We start from the raw sequence: 14769 nt of genomic DNA on the forward strand, positions 1-14769 counted from the left end.
TCCAGATTTACCACCAGCTCCTTTGAACACACTTTTTTTTAGACTTTGGAGTGCTTGGCAGAGAGTGTGAGTCCATTACCGCTGCTGATCCCTGACAGTGGGCATTGGGAGCCGTTTCAGATTGTGGCTTTCCCTTAAAAGCAGGATTGCCTTAACTTGGAAAGAGGAAGAACCTGCATTAGGATTCAGTTCTGAAGAACACAGTGCAGAAAAACTTCCTGTGCAACATTTTGGTGGGACCATTTGCTTGGATTTTCCTGTTGGTGGAAAGTTCTTTCTACCATGAAGCAAACTTGGGACAAGGGTGTTTTTGAGAATGGTCACTCAAACAATTCAGGAAACTGTGTGAAATCTTCCACTGAACACCTCCAGAGGTAAAGAATGTGTTGCTGGGATATTGGAAAATGGTTTATGGTGTTGCGCTGAGATGTATGAAAATCCCCTTGTTTGCAAATGTTTCCTCCTGGTTTGTTGGGAAAAAGTTAATTAGTGAGAAATCATCTAAATGCTCGAAATCGCATTGTTCTTCTCAAGACATGGGAATGATGGATGGATTTCATGAGCTCTTGTGCTTTTTGTGAAAGGTTAAATCCACTGCCATTCTTAGCACAATTATTGTCCAGATCTCCAACATAAACATGCTTATCCTCCACCGTCCTGCTTAAATTAGTTTCCTTGTCTCACTTTTTAAAGTTATGTTTATTCTAGACACAAAACACACTTCATGAGAAAGTTGAACGGTAAACAAAACGTTACACTTTTTTCCGTTACAGTTCACAGACATTAAGTGATTTTGCAATTGATATAGTAATACACTTTTATTGGGTAATGGCAAAACAGTTCATATGGCTGATAAGTGCACAATAAATTCTATATATGCCCATAGATTACATCCTGAAAAGCTATAATATACATCTAACAAATACACTACCATAAAGTTTTTTTTTAATTATGCTTAAAATGGTTTTAATTATGCTAAAGATTAAAAAGATTCAGTAGTTTGGGATTATTATTATTGCAATGTGCTATTTAATATTAATTTACTTTTTAATCATTTAGGCTTAAATGTTCTAGTATTCATTTATATTTTAAGACTGTTGGCGTAAATTTTACAAGATTTGAGAAACACTTTACGATGAAGTTCTATTTGTTGCATTGGCTTTGATGAGCTACCGAACCGTATTATGAAAATACAATTACTCATTGTTAAAGTTCTTTATATTGCATGAACTAATGTTAGTGTACACGACTTATAATGTAAAATATGCTGTAAAATGATTGTCCATTTGTTAGATCATGAAAGCTAGTGCATTACCTCGTGATACCAAATAAATCCTTATTAAGTGTTACTGAAGTTTTTAAAATAATTTTATATTTAATTGATTTTTAAATGACAAGTGGTCCATGTTTTTAACACTAAGAATTAAATTGTCTAACAATTACAGTATTTTAACTGTATTTAAACTAGATTATGATGCAATCTTTTAAAGAAACGAAATGTATTTCCAAATGTCTTGCTGTAGCATTTTGATGAAGCTTAAAACTTGCAAACCGTGTCAGTGAACTCATGCTTTAATCTAGTACATTAAGTTTACATGCTTTGCTTGAAACTTTGACAAATCTACTTTTAATGAAGGCCTTAATTTTTTTCTGTAAAATATAAAAGTGTCTGATTAAATCTATAAGACTCTTGAAAGTTAGAGAAATTATCTTTATCTTCTTTATTTTGACACATGTTGAATCTATTACGAGCACAAATAGAAGAAATGAGGAAATGGAGCACTTGTGGTATTGTAACTTGGGATATTGTCTACCGGTTATTTATTTATTTATTTTGCCCCCAAATTTATCTAAAGGCATTTTTGTCACTTTCTGAGAAATTTTATTACAATTTCTGACCCTGCTTAGCAGTCGAATGCAAAAACAGTTGTACTTGATGTTAAGTTGGTTTTGTGTAATTCTGTGTGTAGGATAATAAGCCATTTCACTACTGGTTCAAGCTGTTACAAAATATATGTTTGAAATAATGTTTGTATGGCGAAATCAAATAAAAAAAAAAATGATGTGCATTGGTTAAAAGATCTCGCTTGTTTGTTAAAACAAACAATGAGCTCAAATTATCTTTTGACAATGTCTTGCACATTCACTTGCTTTTTGCCCGAATGTTGAAGTACCAATTGAAGTATTAAGTAACTTGCAGACGTACTAGTACAGACGAACAAATTTAGCCCTGTATGCCAGATCTGAAGTCTTGAGTGAAACCCCCCTTGTAGAGACACCAGGGATTGACATATAGAATCACGGGACACTTCCATGCGTGTTAGTGACTGAAATTTGGACGGCAGTTTTGTTGCTGCGCTAGAAAGGTGTCTGTATATGGCTGCACCGTCTGCTGATTCTATTTTAACACATCAACATTTTCTGTTTTACATGACCAACTTCCACATGCTCGTAGGAAGAGAATCTCAATTTACGTCAGACTGTCATACTTTTTCAGATTAAAGATAAGGTTGCTTTTAAGCCTTGCAGGGATTTCTTTGTAATAAATATTATTTGCACACAATTACGTAGACATTACCTCCAAATTTCTATTGCACTAGACAACATCTTGTTCCTTTTTTGGGGGGGACTGGTAAAATTATCTGAATTATTACATTTTAGATTTACCAATATGGTATAATAAATGATACAGTGCATATTTGGGACACAAAAATCTATTTTTATGTTGGTTATATTTTATGTTTTATAAGTATGTTTTATATTTAATCTCTCATGGTACTAATTGCCCCATGTTATTAGGGGCAAACATAAAACCACAATAATAACAGTATTTCATTGAGATTTGTTTCTTCTTATTATTGGAAAATACAATATATTTGGCAAATGTAACACTACATCAACATTCCCTTTGATTACGGTTTATAAATAGGTAATTATTGACTAATTATATTTACAAATGTACATTACATTATCGTTGTATTAGCATACATTATTCAATGTGCAGTTTTACCAACATGAATAAAAAGGGCGACTTTCATGCAGTACTTAACTTGTTATAAATGCTTCGTAAACACACTGATTCATAATTATATTAATAAAAACATAAAACTCCCTAATTCAAGATTTACCTCAATGTAACAAAAATAGATTATTATAGTGAGATTAAATGGAGAGTGAATGCCATTTTTTAAATGAAAGTCACCCTTATTTATAGTATGTTATTAAAACTGCATATAAATGATTTATAATGCATTTGTGAATGACTTGGTCATTAATGAACACCTTTATAAACCCATAACAAATAGGGAACATTAATATCAAGTGTTAATTATTTGTGTTTTTCAATGTGGTTTGGTTGATTAGAGAGATTACATTTAAATTTCTAAAATCTATGACCACTTAAAAAAAATTATGATAAATAAATCCACCAGTTCGAAGCCATTGTCCATGCTGTGGCTTTATAAAACCATCACACTGTTATACCGTACATGGCTATTATTATTCCATAACATATTGTTTGAGAAACCTCCATCATTCCTACTAAGAATGCTTAATTGTTTAACAGTCATTGTATTGTTGGCTCTTGAGCGGTGCATTAAACGCTTTCAGCTGCCTGTGTAAAGCCTTTTCACAGCCAGCGAATGGTCGTCTGCTCTGGTGTGCTGAAAGATAGGACATTTTTGATTGATTGTTTTTAAATAGCTCAATGTGCCGCCGCATTAGGATTGGTATTGTCAGGATGTTCCGGGCTGTTGTGTTCGGATTTATCACTTTCCTCTCATCAGCTCTGCTCTCAATGATTTCTCTCTATCTATTCTTCTTCAGCCGCTCTCCTTGTATCACTCTGCCAGTTATTTCCCAGAAGAGGAAGTTACCTCTTACCCCCTGGAACATAAGGGCTGATGGGTGTCCGAGACACCATTTTATTTTGCGGCGTAAAGTTTACTCATACCCGTTTCCTGACTACTACACTTTGTGCTGTAAGCAGTTAGCTGTTGTTGTTACCCTTCCTGCAGCTGAGCAGTTTTGATCTATGGACTTGTCAAGCCATGGATCTTAGCCAGTGTCGACTCCATATACAATTTTATGTAAGGCTAAACTCTACTTGAATGGGGGAACACCAAAATCTCAAAAGCTGTTAGTCAAGATTACGATTAAAGAACTTATTTCAAATCTGACAACGCTGGTATCATAAATTTTGCTGCTTTACCTCAGACTATGCTAAAAAACTCAATGTTCCCAACTTGTATAGCTAATGGGCATGCGCATTCTCGAGATGATTGATAGGACATTTCTAGGTCTTTCAAGCACTGCATATTGCAGTGTAAGGTTTTAAACTTGTCTCTTAGTGAAGGCCTGAGTGCGATGTTGACCTTGGCACACTTGTCTGCTGGTATTACCAATGATACTTAAATCACAGCTGGGAAATATGTTGTGAATGCCTTTGTGCATTCAGGTCTTAAGACTGCTGGCTATTCGGTTGCCTTTTGTCATTTGCTTCATATCTGTGCATGGGAACACTTGTGTTTTGAGATGTTTGATGTAGTTGTAGCTTTGTAAATGTAGCAGTTGACCTATGAAATTGTAAGCTTTTTTTTAAGCTTTGTCTTTTTTTTTTTTTAAACCGATATATATCACAGCTAGCTAAGGTTTGCAAACAAGTATCAACACAAGCTTAATTAACATGATAAAATACTGCATTACATCCAAACATTCAAAGCATTAATATAATTAAACTCTAGTGTAAATAATTTTGATCCAGTGTCCCAGTATACTTGAGCAATCATGAACACCTGAAAAACTTTGTCACAAAAGCAAAGTGCTAACACTTACCATGAACTTCCCTAAAAACAATAGGTTGATAAGTATGGTGGAACTGCAGCCCTAACCTTAAACCTACCCCTGATCTGGTTAGTTCATAGAAATTGTTGTTCTAGGACCACTTATGGAAACCAAATGGCTCTAATGCCAAATTTTGTGGTTTATACTGTATATCTGAATGGAGTTTCTTGTTTCCTCCTGTGGCTTGTAGCACATGACATGTTTATTCAGGAAGTGTGATCTCTCAAGTAACAACACTTGTCCTTTCAGTGAGCATAGCATGGGTGCTGTCAGATGTTTTGATCGATGGATGCCATTAGAATCTAAATGGTAATTAATTATCAAAACCGCATTAATTGGTGAAGTTGGTAAAGTATTCTGTATTTGTATGCTCCCTAAGGGAGTGACATACAGTCATGGAAAATCGAGAATTTTCAAGGCTTGGAAAAGTAATGGAAGTTAATATGATCTTATAAGATCTTTCAAATAAATATGACATTTGCTAGAAATGGCTTGTTGTGAGTACAATCTATATGAAATGTTTTTTAAAATGACTTATCCAGTAACCATGAATGACTTGTATTGTTCAAAATGATTTGGGAGCTCTGGACATAGGACATCAGCATTATCAGACATCAAGCAAAAAGGCACCATGTTAGCTTGGTGAGAAAGAGCTTTGGTTGGCCCTCAGCTGGTGTCAACCACTATCAGCCTATTTGTGGTGATGCTTGTTTGTTTCCATCTTAGTAGAATTGTGTGTTTGCTGTTGGAGTTCAGACCTCTGAGCATGTGTTCATTGCTTCATGACATGTTGAAGCAACTGGGCTAATCTTTGTTAAATGTATGACAGTTTTGTGGCACCAGCATGAGATTTTCCTGAAAGGCCTATACTTCCAGATTGGGCCCCATGCTGTTTTAATGTGCTGTCCTTCAGGCCTGATGGCACTCTGTTGAGATGCTTACAACTTTTCTTTATTTATTTTCATTCCTGATATTTCACTGAAAGGGAGCGTGGGGCAGTTTTTAAAATCGAAAGCAAGGGGACATTTTTTAAATGTAAGCAAGGGAATTTAATGAACACTCACCTAAAGGATTATTAGGAACACCATACTAATACTGTGTTTGACCCACTTTCGCCTTCAGAACTGCCTTAATTCTACGTGGCATTGATTCAACAAGGTGCTGAAAGCATTCTTTAGAAATGTTGGCCCATATTGATAGGATAGCATCTTGTAGTTGATGGAGATTTGTAGGATGCACATCCAGGGCACGAAGCTCCCGTTCCACCACATCCCAAAGATGCTCTATTGGGTTGAGATCTGGTGACTGTGGGGGCCATTTTAGTACAGTGAACTCATTGTCATGTTCAAGAAACCAATTTGAAATGATTCGAGCTTTGTGACATGGTGCATTATCCTGCTGGAAGTAGCCATCAGAGGATGGGTACATGGTGGCCATAAAGGGATGGACATGGTCAGAAACAATGCTCAGGTAGGCCGTGGCATTTAAACGATGCCCAATTGGCACTAAGGGGCCTAAAGTGTGCCAAGAAAACATCCCCCACACCATTACACCACCACCACTAGCCTGCACAGTGGTAACACGGCATGATGGATCCATGTTCTCATTCTGTTTACGCCAAATTCTGACTCTACCATCTGAATGTCTCAACAGAAATCGAGACTCATCAGACCAGGCAACATTTTTCCAGTCTTCAACTGTCCAATTTTGGTGAGCGCTTGCAAATTGTAGCCTCTTTTTCCTATTTGTAGTGGAGATGAGTGGTACCCGGTGGGGTCTTCTGCTGTTGTAGCCCATCCGCCTCAAGGTTGTGCGTGTTGCGGCTTCACAAATGCTTTGCTGCATACCTCGGTTGTAACGAGTGGTTATTTCAGGCAAAGTTGCTCTTCTATCAGCTTGAATCAGTCGGCCCATTCTCCTCTGACCTCTAGCATCAACAAGGCATTTTACGCCCACAGGACTGCTGCATACTGGATGTTTTTCCCTTTTCACACCATTCTTTGTAAACCCTAGAAATGGTTGTGTGTGAAAATCCCAGTAACTGTGCAGATTGTGAAATACTCAGACCGGCCCGTCTGGCACCAACAACCATGTCACGCTCAAAATTGCTTAAATCACCTTTCTTTCCCATTCTGACATTCAGTTTGGAGTTCAGGAGATTGTCTTGACCAGGACCACACCCCTAAATGCATTGAAGCAACTGCCATGTGATTGGTTGATTAGATAATTGCATTAATGAGAAATTGAACAGGTGTTCCTAATAATCCTTTAGGTGAGTGTATTTACACTTCACTTCATGTTTCCCTACCTACATTTGAAAGTCAGATATTTACATACACCTTAGCCAAATACAGTTAAACTTGGGTCAGTTAGGAGCACTACTTTATTTTAAGAATGAGAAATGTCAGAATAATTGTAAAGAGAATGATTTATTTCAGCTTTTATTTCTATCATCACATTTCCAGTGGGTCAGAAGTTTACATACACTTTGTTAGTATTTGGCAGCATTGCGTTTAAATTGTTTAACTTGTGTCAAGCTTTTTGGGAAGCCTTCCACAAGCTTCTCACAATAAGTTGCTGGAATTTTGGCCCATTCCTCCAGACAGAACTGGTGTAACTGAGTAAACTGATAAATATATATATATATATATTCATTAGGGATGTCAATTTAACGTGTTTGTGTTAATGTGTAAATTATATAAAAAAAATAATGTGTTAAATTAAAGCAATTAAACAATAATCGATTTGCAATTAATCGATAAATCATAAGTGCAAAATCACTGGGCATGGCCATGAAGTTTTGTTTTTTCATGCAAGCATGCACTAATTCTGGGTGCAAGTGGGTTTTGTGAAATGATGTGTGCCAAGCACTAATGGGCTGGGTCAAGTGCAGTTTAATTCTGAGGTGGTTCTTCGGTTATTGCACGTTTGCGTCCTTTTATATAGTCCATTCCCTATCAAACACCAGCGATATAAACCAAGACAGCACATTAATACGAATTTGGTATTGTAAGTGGGCTGTATGCAATGAACTACAAAAATAGAAATATGATCTTGGATTCTTTGTGCATTAACTGCATACTTGTTGAATGTCAGGCAGTATTCTTTGACAGTGACCTGCTCCTATATGCATGGAAAAGGATTTGGATGTAGGCTGTTAAATAAAAATGTAAGTGACACATAAATCATGACTAGTACAGTTCTTCAGTACAGTATTGGCCTTCCAACATAGGCTGTGGATAAAAAAAAATAAATAAATAATTGTTTTGCATACTTCTGCCAATCGATTTTGCTTCAAATATGTGATTAATTTATTGAAACAAGAAAAACTTAAACCAAACATATTTTTAAATTCAAATTATACTTTAAACTACACAAAAATATAATCAAAATAATGAAATGATTAAAAAAAACTCCTATATAACCACCTCCCCAATTAAAACATTTTACCCACTCCAGCTTCATCCACCATCCACTTTTGCAGTGACTTAAAAATCACTCTACCACAACAGGTGAAAAACTACTAATACAAATTAGATCATAAATACAAATGTATAATTGAATTAAATCTAAAAAGTAATGCCTATTTCTCAGGAAAAAGCTTTGAAGCTTTGTGCCACTTCATTAACATACAGTACAATACACCAACGGTTTGCGTGCATAACACCCACAGATAGAGCAAACACTCCCACCCACTGACCACTTGTGCTTTACGCTGGCATGAAAAGTGTCCCATAGAATCATTGCTCTGAAGATTTCATACAAAATTGTTCACTACAGTCTTCAAAGACAAAGAACATCTGTCTCTAACAAGGACAGAAAGAGATGTGAAAGGCCAGATGTACAACTAAACAAGAGGATAAGTACATCAGAGTCTCTAGTTTGTGAAATAGACGCCTCACACGTCCTCATTTGACAGCTTCATTGAATTCTACCCGCTCAACACCAGTTTCATATACAACAGTAAAGAGAAGACTCAGGGGTACAGGCCTTATGGGAAGAACTGCAATGAAAAAGACACTTTTGAAAGTGGAGTGGTGGTGGTGTAGTGGTCTAAACACACAACTGGTAATCTGATAATCAGAAGTACACTGGTTCGAACCCCACAGCCACCACCATTGTGTCCTTGAGCAAGGCACTTAACTCCAGGTTGCTCCGGGGATTGTCCCTGTAATAAGGGCTCTGTAAGTCGCTTTGGATAAAAGCGTCTGCCAAATGCATAAATGTAAATGTAAATGAAACAGAAAAACAAAAAGAAAAGGTTAGAGTGGGCAAAGAAACCTAGAACTGGAAAAGAGTGTTACGGATCTTAACCCCATTGAGCTTTTGTGGGATCAGCTGGAATGTAAGGTGTGTAAGAAGTGCCCGACAAGACAGTCACATCTATGGTAAGTGCTACAGGAAGTGTGGGGTGAAAGGTCACCTGAGTATCTGGACAAACTGACAGCTAGAATACCAAAGATCTGCAAAGCTGTCATTGCTGCACATGGAGGATTTATTGATGAGAAACTTTTTTTTAATCAAATTGTAATAGTAATTTTTCACATTATTAATGTCCTGACTATACTTTGTGATCAGTTGAATTTCACTTTGGTGAATAAAAGTACCAATATCTTTCCATACGAATTCTCACTACAATTGTACAGAAGGGTTATCTGTTACATTTACATTTATGCATTTGGCAGACGCTTTTATCCAAAGCGACTTACAGTGCACATATTACAGGGACAATTCCCCTGGAGCAACCTGGAGTTAAGTGCCTTGCTCAAGGACACAATGGTGGTGGCTGTGGGGTTAGAACCTGGGACCTTCTGATTAACAGCCCTGTGCTTTAGCCACTACACCACCACCACTCTAGTTACCGTAGAGTTTGCCAGCTCGAACCAGTCTGGCCATTCTCTGTTGACCTTTCTCATCAACAAGGTGTTTCCGTCTGCAGAACTGCCATATACTGGATGTTTTTTGTTTTTCACACCATTCTGAGTAAACTTTTGATACTGTTGTGTGTGAAAATCCCAGGAGATCAGCAGTTACAGAAATACTCAAACCAGCCCATCTAGCTCCAAAAATCATGCTATGGTCGAAATCACTGAAATCACTTTTTCCACTATTCTGATGGTTGATGTGAACATTAACAGAAGCTCCTGACCCTTATATGCGTGATTTTATGCATTTATGCTGTCACACGATTGGCTGATTTAGATAAGTAGGTGTTGAGGTGTTCCTAATAAAGTGGTTGGTGAGTGTATATGTCTTTTCCACGGAGAAAAAGATACATTTGGAATGACATGAATGAATAAATGATGAAAGCAGAAAGTTGCAAGACTTAATATCTTTTTTTTTTAAGAATATTGAATATTTTTTTATTTTAATATTTTTCTTTCTGGAAAACAAGACACAAATACTGATTAAGAAATGTACTGATTAAGAAATGCAGTATATAGGCAAGATTTTTTTTGTTTTATTTTTTGCCAGTGTACACATTACACCAAGTGAGCCAGGACTGTCACTGGTCCCCACTCAAAAACAAAAAATATAGATATAAGTACATGACAACTCTGTGTATCTTTATTAAATACATCATGATATCTCATCCTCACATGAATCCCAAAACTGCACGAGTTCATATTTAATGTCATTAGAAACGTGAAGCCTGATCACTACTTCACACCCTTTTGAGAAAGTGCTCAGTGTGGCTTCACTAACAGCTTCATATGCATCTGATTGAATTATATGTAATGCTGTCCTGCTGTGCTCCGAGCATATGCTGAGAACATTTTGGCCAAGTGTAAAGGTCCCTGGGTAAACATTGTCTAAAATTAAAGAAGGTGTTTATCCAAGTTTAATTGGACATCTGTTCCTGACCAGAATCCAGGCCAAGGCAGACCTGCTTATAAACCAGATTTAGTCTTTATTCGATTTTTAAAATTCAAGGTTCTCCAAGGGCAGATTTAAAAAATCATTATCATGCCTCTGTAGGTACATTTACAAGTGTTCCATGTCAAATGATTTGAGTGTTTCGGGAGTTATATTAGTGTGTGTGTTGGTGTCAGTCTAATAACGCTTGACAATATGGTGTCACATAACACATTGCATTCAATGACTCTAGCTAATGTAGGAAACTGACACAGCACATGCTGTAGACGCAATTACATTTATCTGTAATATAAAGGGACACTGGCAACCGTTACCAGCCAACAAACAAATGGAGACTACAGAAGTGGCGTCAACTTATTATAATCTCACAGCTATTCTTAGCAATTGGGGTGAAACTTTAACCTAACTTCCTTTGTAAAGCTGAAAGATGGACATGTTTATTGGCCCTTGAACAACATTTTTACCAACCGATGAGATTTTGGGTCAGATTTATGGTTAAGCTTAGGGCTGAGGTTTAGTGTCAGGTTTATTGTTAGGTATAGGGCTGTGGTTTGCTGCCAGGGTTAGGTATAGGGCTGATGTTTAGTGTCAGGTTTAGGGTTAGGTGTAGGGCTGAGGCTTAGTGTTAGGGTTAGGTGTAGGGCTGAGGCTTAGTGTTAGGGTTAGGTATAGGGCTGAGGTTTAGTGTCAGGTTTAGGGTTAGGTATAGGGCTGAGGCTTAGTGTTAGGGTTAGGTATAGGGCTGATGTTTAGTGTCAGGTTTAGGGTTAGGTGTAGGGCTGAGGCTTAGTGTTAGGGTTAGGGTTAGGTATAGGGCTGAGGTTTAGGGTTAGGTATATGGCTGAGGTTTAGTGCCAGGTTTAGAGTTATGTATAGGGCTGAGGTTTAGTGCCAGGTTTAGGGTTAGGTATATGGCTGAGGTTTATTATCAGGTTTAGGGTTAGGTATAGGGCTGATGTTTAGTGTCAGGTTAAGGGTTAGGTATAGGGCTGAGGTTTAGTACCAGGTTTAGGGTTAGGTATAGGGCTGAGGCTTAGTGCCAGGTTTAGGGTTAGGTATAGGGCTGATGTTTAGTTTCAGGTTAAGGGTTAGGTATAGGGCTGATGTTTAGTGTCAGGTTTGGGGTTAGGTAGAGGGCTGATGTTTAGTGTCAGGTTAAGGGTTAGGTATAGGGCTAGATCCAAGATGGTGGCGCGGTAGCATGCAGTGGCCACTCCGGATCCAAAATGGTGCTATTTTTGTAAAAAAAATCCAGAATTTTGTGGCACTTGGACATCGGAGCAACCAGTGTTTTGTGTCATAGCCAGACACTACTGAAATATAAGACTCATGTAAAAACCAAGCTGCATGATGACCTGCAGGAGGCGCTACGCATACTCTGCTTGCTGCGGAGACCAGGCCTCCAGTCCTTGGCATCGCCTGATGCCGGTGGCCGGGGGAAAGGACGTCGTAAGTGTGTGCGCGAGAAAGCGGAAATGCGGCAAGAGGGCGGGAGTCCATGCTAGGCTAAAAACAAACCCTAGCCGGCCGGCTCTCCCGTCTATCCTGCTCTTAAATATTTGCTCACTGGACAATAAACTGGACTATATCCGACTCGGCATGAGTTTAGAGACTGCTGCGTCTTTGTTTTCACGGAGACGTGGCTCAGTGACATGGACGCCGCCATTCAGCTAGACGGGCTCGCCTCGTTTCGTGCCGACAGAAATACAGCTCTCTGCGGTAAGACTCTCAGTGGTGGCTTGTGTGTTTACATCAACACGGAATGGTGCAAGAACTCTATGCTAGTCTCTAGCTAATCGCTGTTGGAGCTTGTGACTGTTAGATGCAGACCTTTTTAATTTACCACGGGAATTCACCACTGTTATTATAACCGGAGTTTACATTACCCCCAGCGCTAATGCTAAGGAAGCGCTCCGTAAACTGCAGAACGCTCACCCCGACGGGCTGTTTATTGTCGCCGGAGATTTCAACCATGCGAATCTCAAGACAGTGCTCCCTAAATTCCATCAGTATGTGGACTTTGCAACGAGAGGGGTGAACGCGCTTGATCTTGTTTACACAAACATCCCAGGCGCGTACCTTGCAGAGCCCCGCCCCCACTTCGGCTACTCAGATCACATCTCTGTTATGTTCATTCCAGCATACAGACCGCTCGTCAGATGCCCAAAACCGCTTCAGAAGCAAGTGAAAATTTGGCCAGCAGGAGCCATCTCTGCTCTTCAGGACTGTTTTTAGTGTACTGACTGGCACATGTTCAGGGAGGCTGCAACATATGGCGCTTCTAGCAACTTGGAGGAATACACAGCACCAGTGACCAGCTACATCAGCAAGTGCATTGATGATGTCACTTTCTCCAAGACCATCACCACACGCTCCAACCAGAAGCCGTGGATGACTGTGGAGGTGCGCACGCTGCTGAGGACCCGAGACTCGGCCTTCAGAGCAGGCAATAAGGCAGCCCTAAGAACAGCTAGAACCAAACTGTCCCGGTCAATCAGATAGGCAAAGCGCGCACACGCCCAGAGAATCCACAGTCATTTCCAGGACAGCAGTGACATGCGGCGCATGTGGCAGGGCATCCAGGCCATCACCAACTACAGGACAACATCAGTTGCCTGTGACAAAGATGCCTCCCTTCCAGATGCGCTGAACGACTTCTACGCTCGGTTTGAAGTGCAGAACGACGTGGTGGCGAGGAAGACAACTCCTCCTCCCAGCGACCAGGTGCTCTGTCTTACCACGGCGGATGTGAGGAAAACTCTACGTAGAGTCAACCCACGTAAGGCTGCTGGACCAGACAACATTCCTGGCAGAGTGCTCAGAGGATGTGCAGACCAGCTAGCAGATGTTCTTACCGACATCTTCAACATCTCTCTCAGCAATGCCGTCGTTCCAACATGCTTCAAGGCCACCACCATCATCCCCATGCCAAAGAAGTCTTCAGTGTCCTGCCTCAATGACTACCGTCCCTTTGCACTCACACCAATCATCATGAAGTGCTTCGAGAGGCTCGTCATGAGGCACATTAAGACCCAGCTGCCCCCCTCACTAGACCCACTGCAGTTTGCGTATCGTCCAAACCGTTCAACGGACAACGCCATCGCCACAACCCTCCATCTGGCCCTCACCCATCTAGACAAAAAGGACTCATACGTTCGAATGCTGTTCATAGATTTCAGCTCAGCATTCAACACGATAATTCCTCAGCACCTGATTGGAAATCTGAACCTGCTGGGCCTGGACACCTCCCTCTGCAACTGGATCCTGGACTTCCTGACTGTGAGACCTCAGTCCGTCCAGATCGGGAACAGCATCTCCACCACCACCACACTGAGCACTGGGGCCCCCCATGGCTGTGTGCTCAGTCCACTGCTGTTCACTCTGTTGACTCACGACTGTGCAGCAATGCACAGCTCGAATCACATCATCAAGTTCGCCGATGACACGACCGTGGTGGGTCTCATCAGCAAGAACGACGATTCAGCATACAGAGAGGAGGTGCAGCGGCTAACGGACTGGTGTAGAGCCAACAACCTGTCTCTGAATGTCAACAAAACAAAAGAGATGGTTGTTGACTTTAGGAGAGCACAAGGTGAACACTCTCCAATGAAAATCGATGGCTCCTCTGTGGAGATCGTCAAGAGCACCAAATTCCTTGCTGTTCACCTGGCGGAGAACCTCACCTGGTCCCTCAACACCAGCTCTATCACCAAGACAGCCCAGCAGCGTCTCTACTTGCTTTGAAGGCTGAGGAAAGCACATCTCCCACCCCCCATCCTCACTACATTCTATAGAGGGACTATTGAGAGCATCCTGAGCAGCTTCATCACTGCCTGGTTTGGGACCGCTAAGCCCTGCAGAAGATAGTGAGGACAGCTGAGAAGATCATTGGGGTCTCTTTTCCCTCCATCAAAGACATTTACAAAAAACACTGTATCCGCAAAGCAACCAGCATTGTGGATGACCCCACACACCCCTCACACAAACTCTTTACCCTCCTGCCATCTGGCAAGAGGTACCGAAGCATTCGGGCCCTCACGGCCAGAATGT

General features: G+C 40.1%; 1 protein-coding gene across 1 annotated transcript in view; it reads left to right on the forward strand.

Annotated features, from left to right (window-relative positions):
- LOC127639349 (RNA-binding protein 20-like) overlaps positions 1-14769 on the forward strand; it is an 87888-nt gene continuing 73119 nt past the window's right edge. The window contains exon 1 of the mRNA XM_052121298.1: positions 1-374. Coding sequence (XP_051977258.1) covers positions 283-374 — 92 coding nt within the window. The 5' untranslated portion in view covers positions 1-282. The remainder of the gene's footprint in view (positions 375-14769) is intronic.

The sequence above is a fragment of the Xyrauchen texanus genome, chromosome 48 (genome assembly GCF_025860055.1).
Source record: "Xyrauchen texanus isolate HMW12.3.18 chromosome 48, RBS_HiC_50CHRs, whole genome shotgun sequence".
Taxonomy (NCBI): domain Eukaryota; kingdom Metazoa; phylum Chordata; class Actinopteri; order Cypriniformes; family Catostomidae; genus Xyrauchen; species Xyrauchen texanus.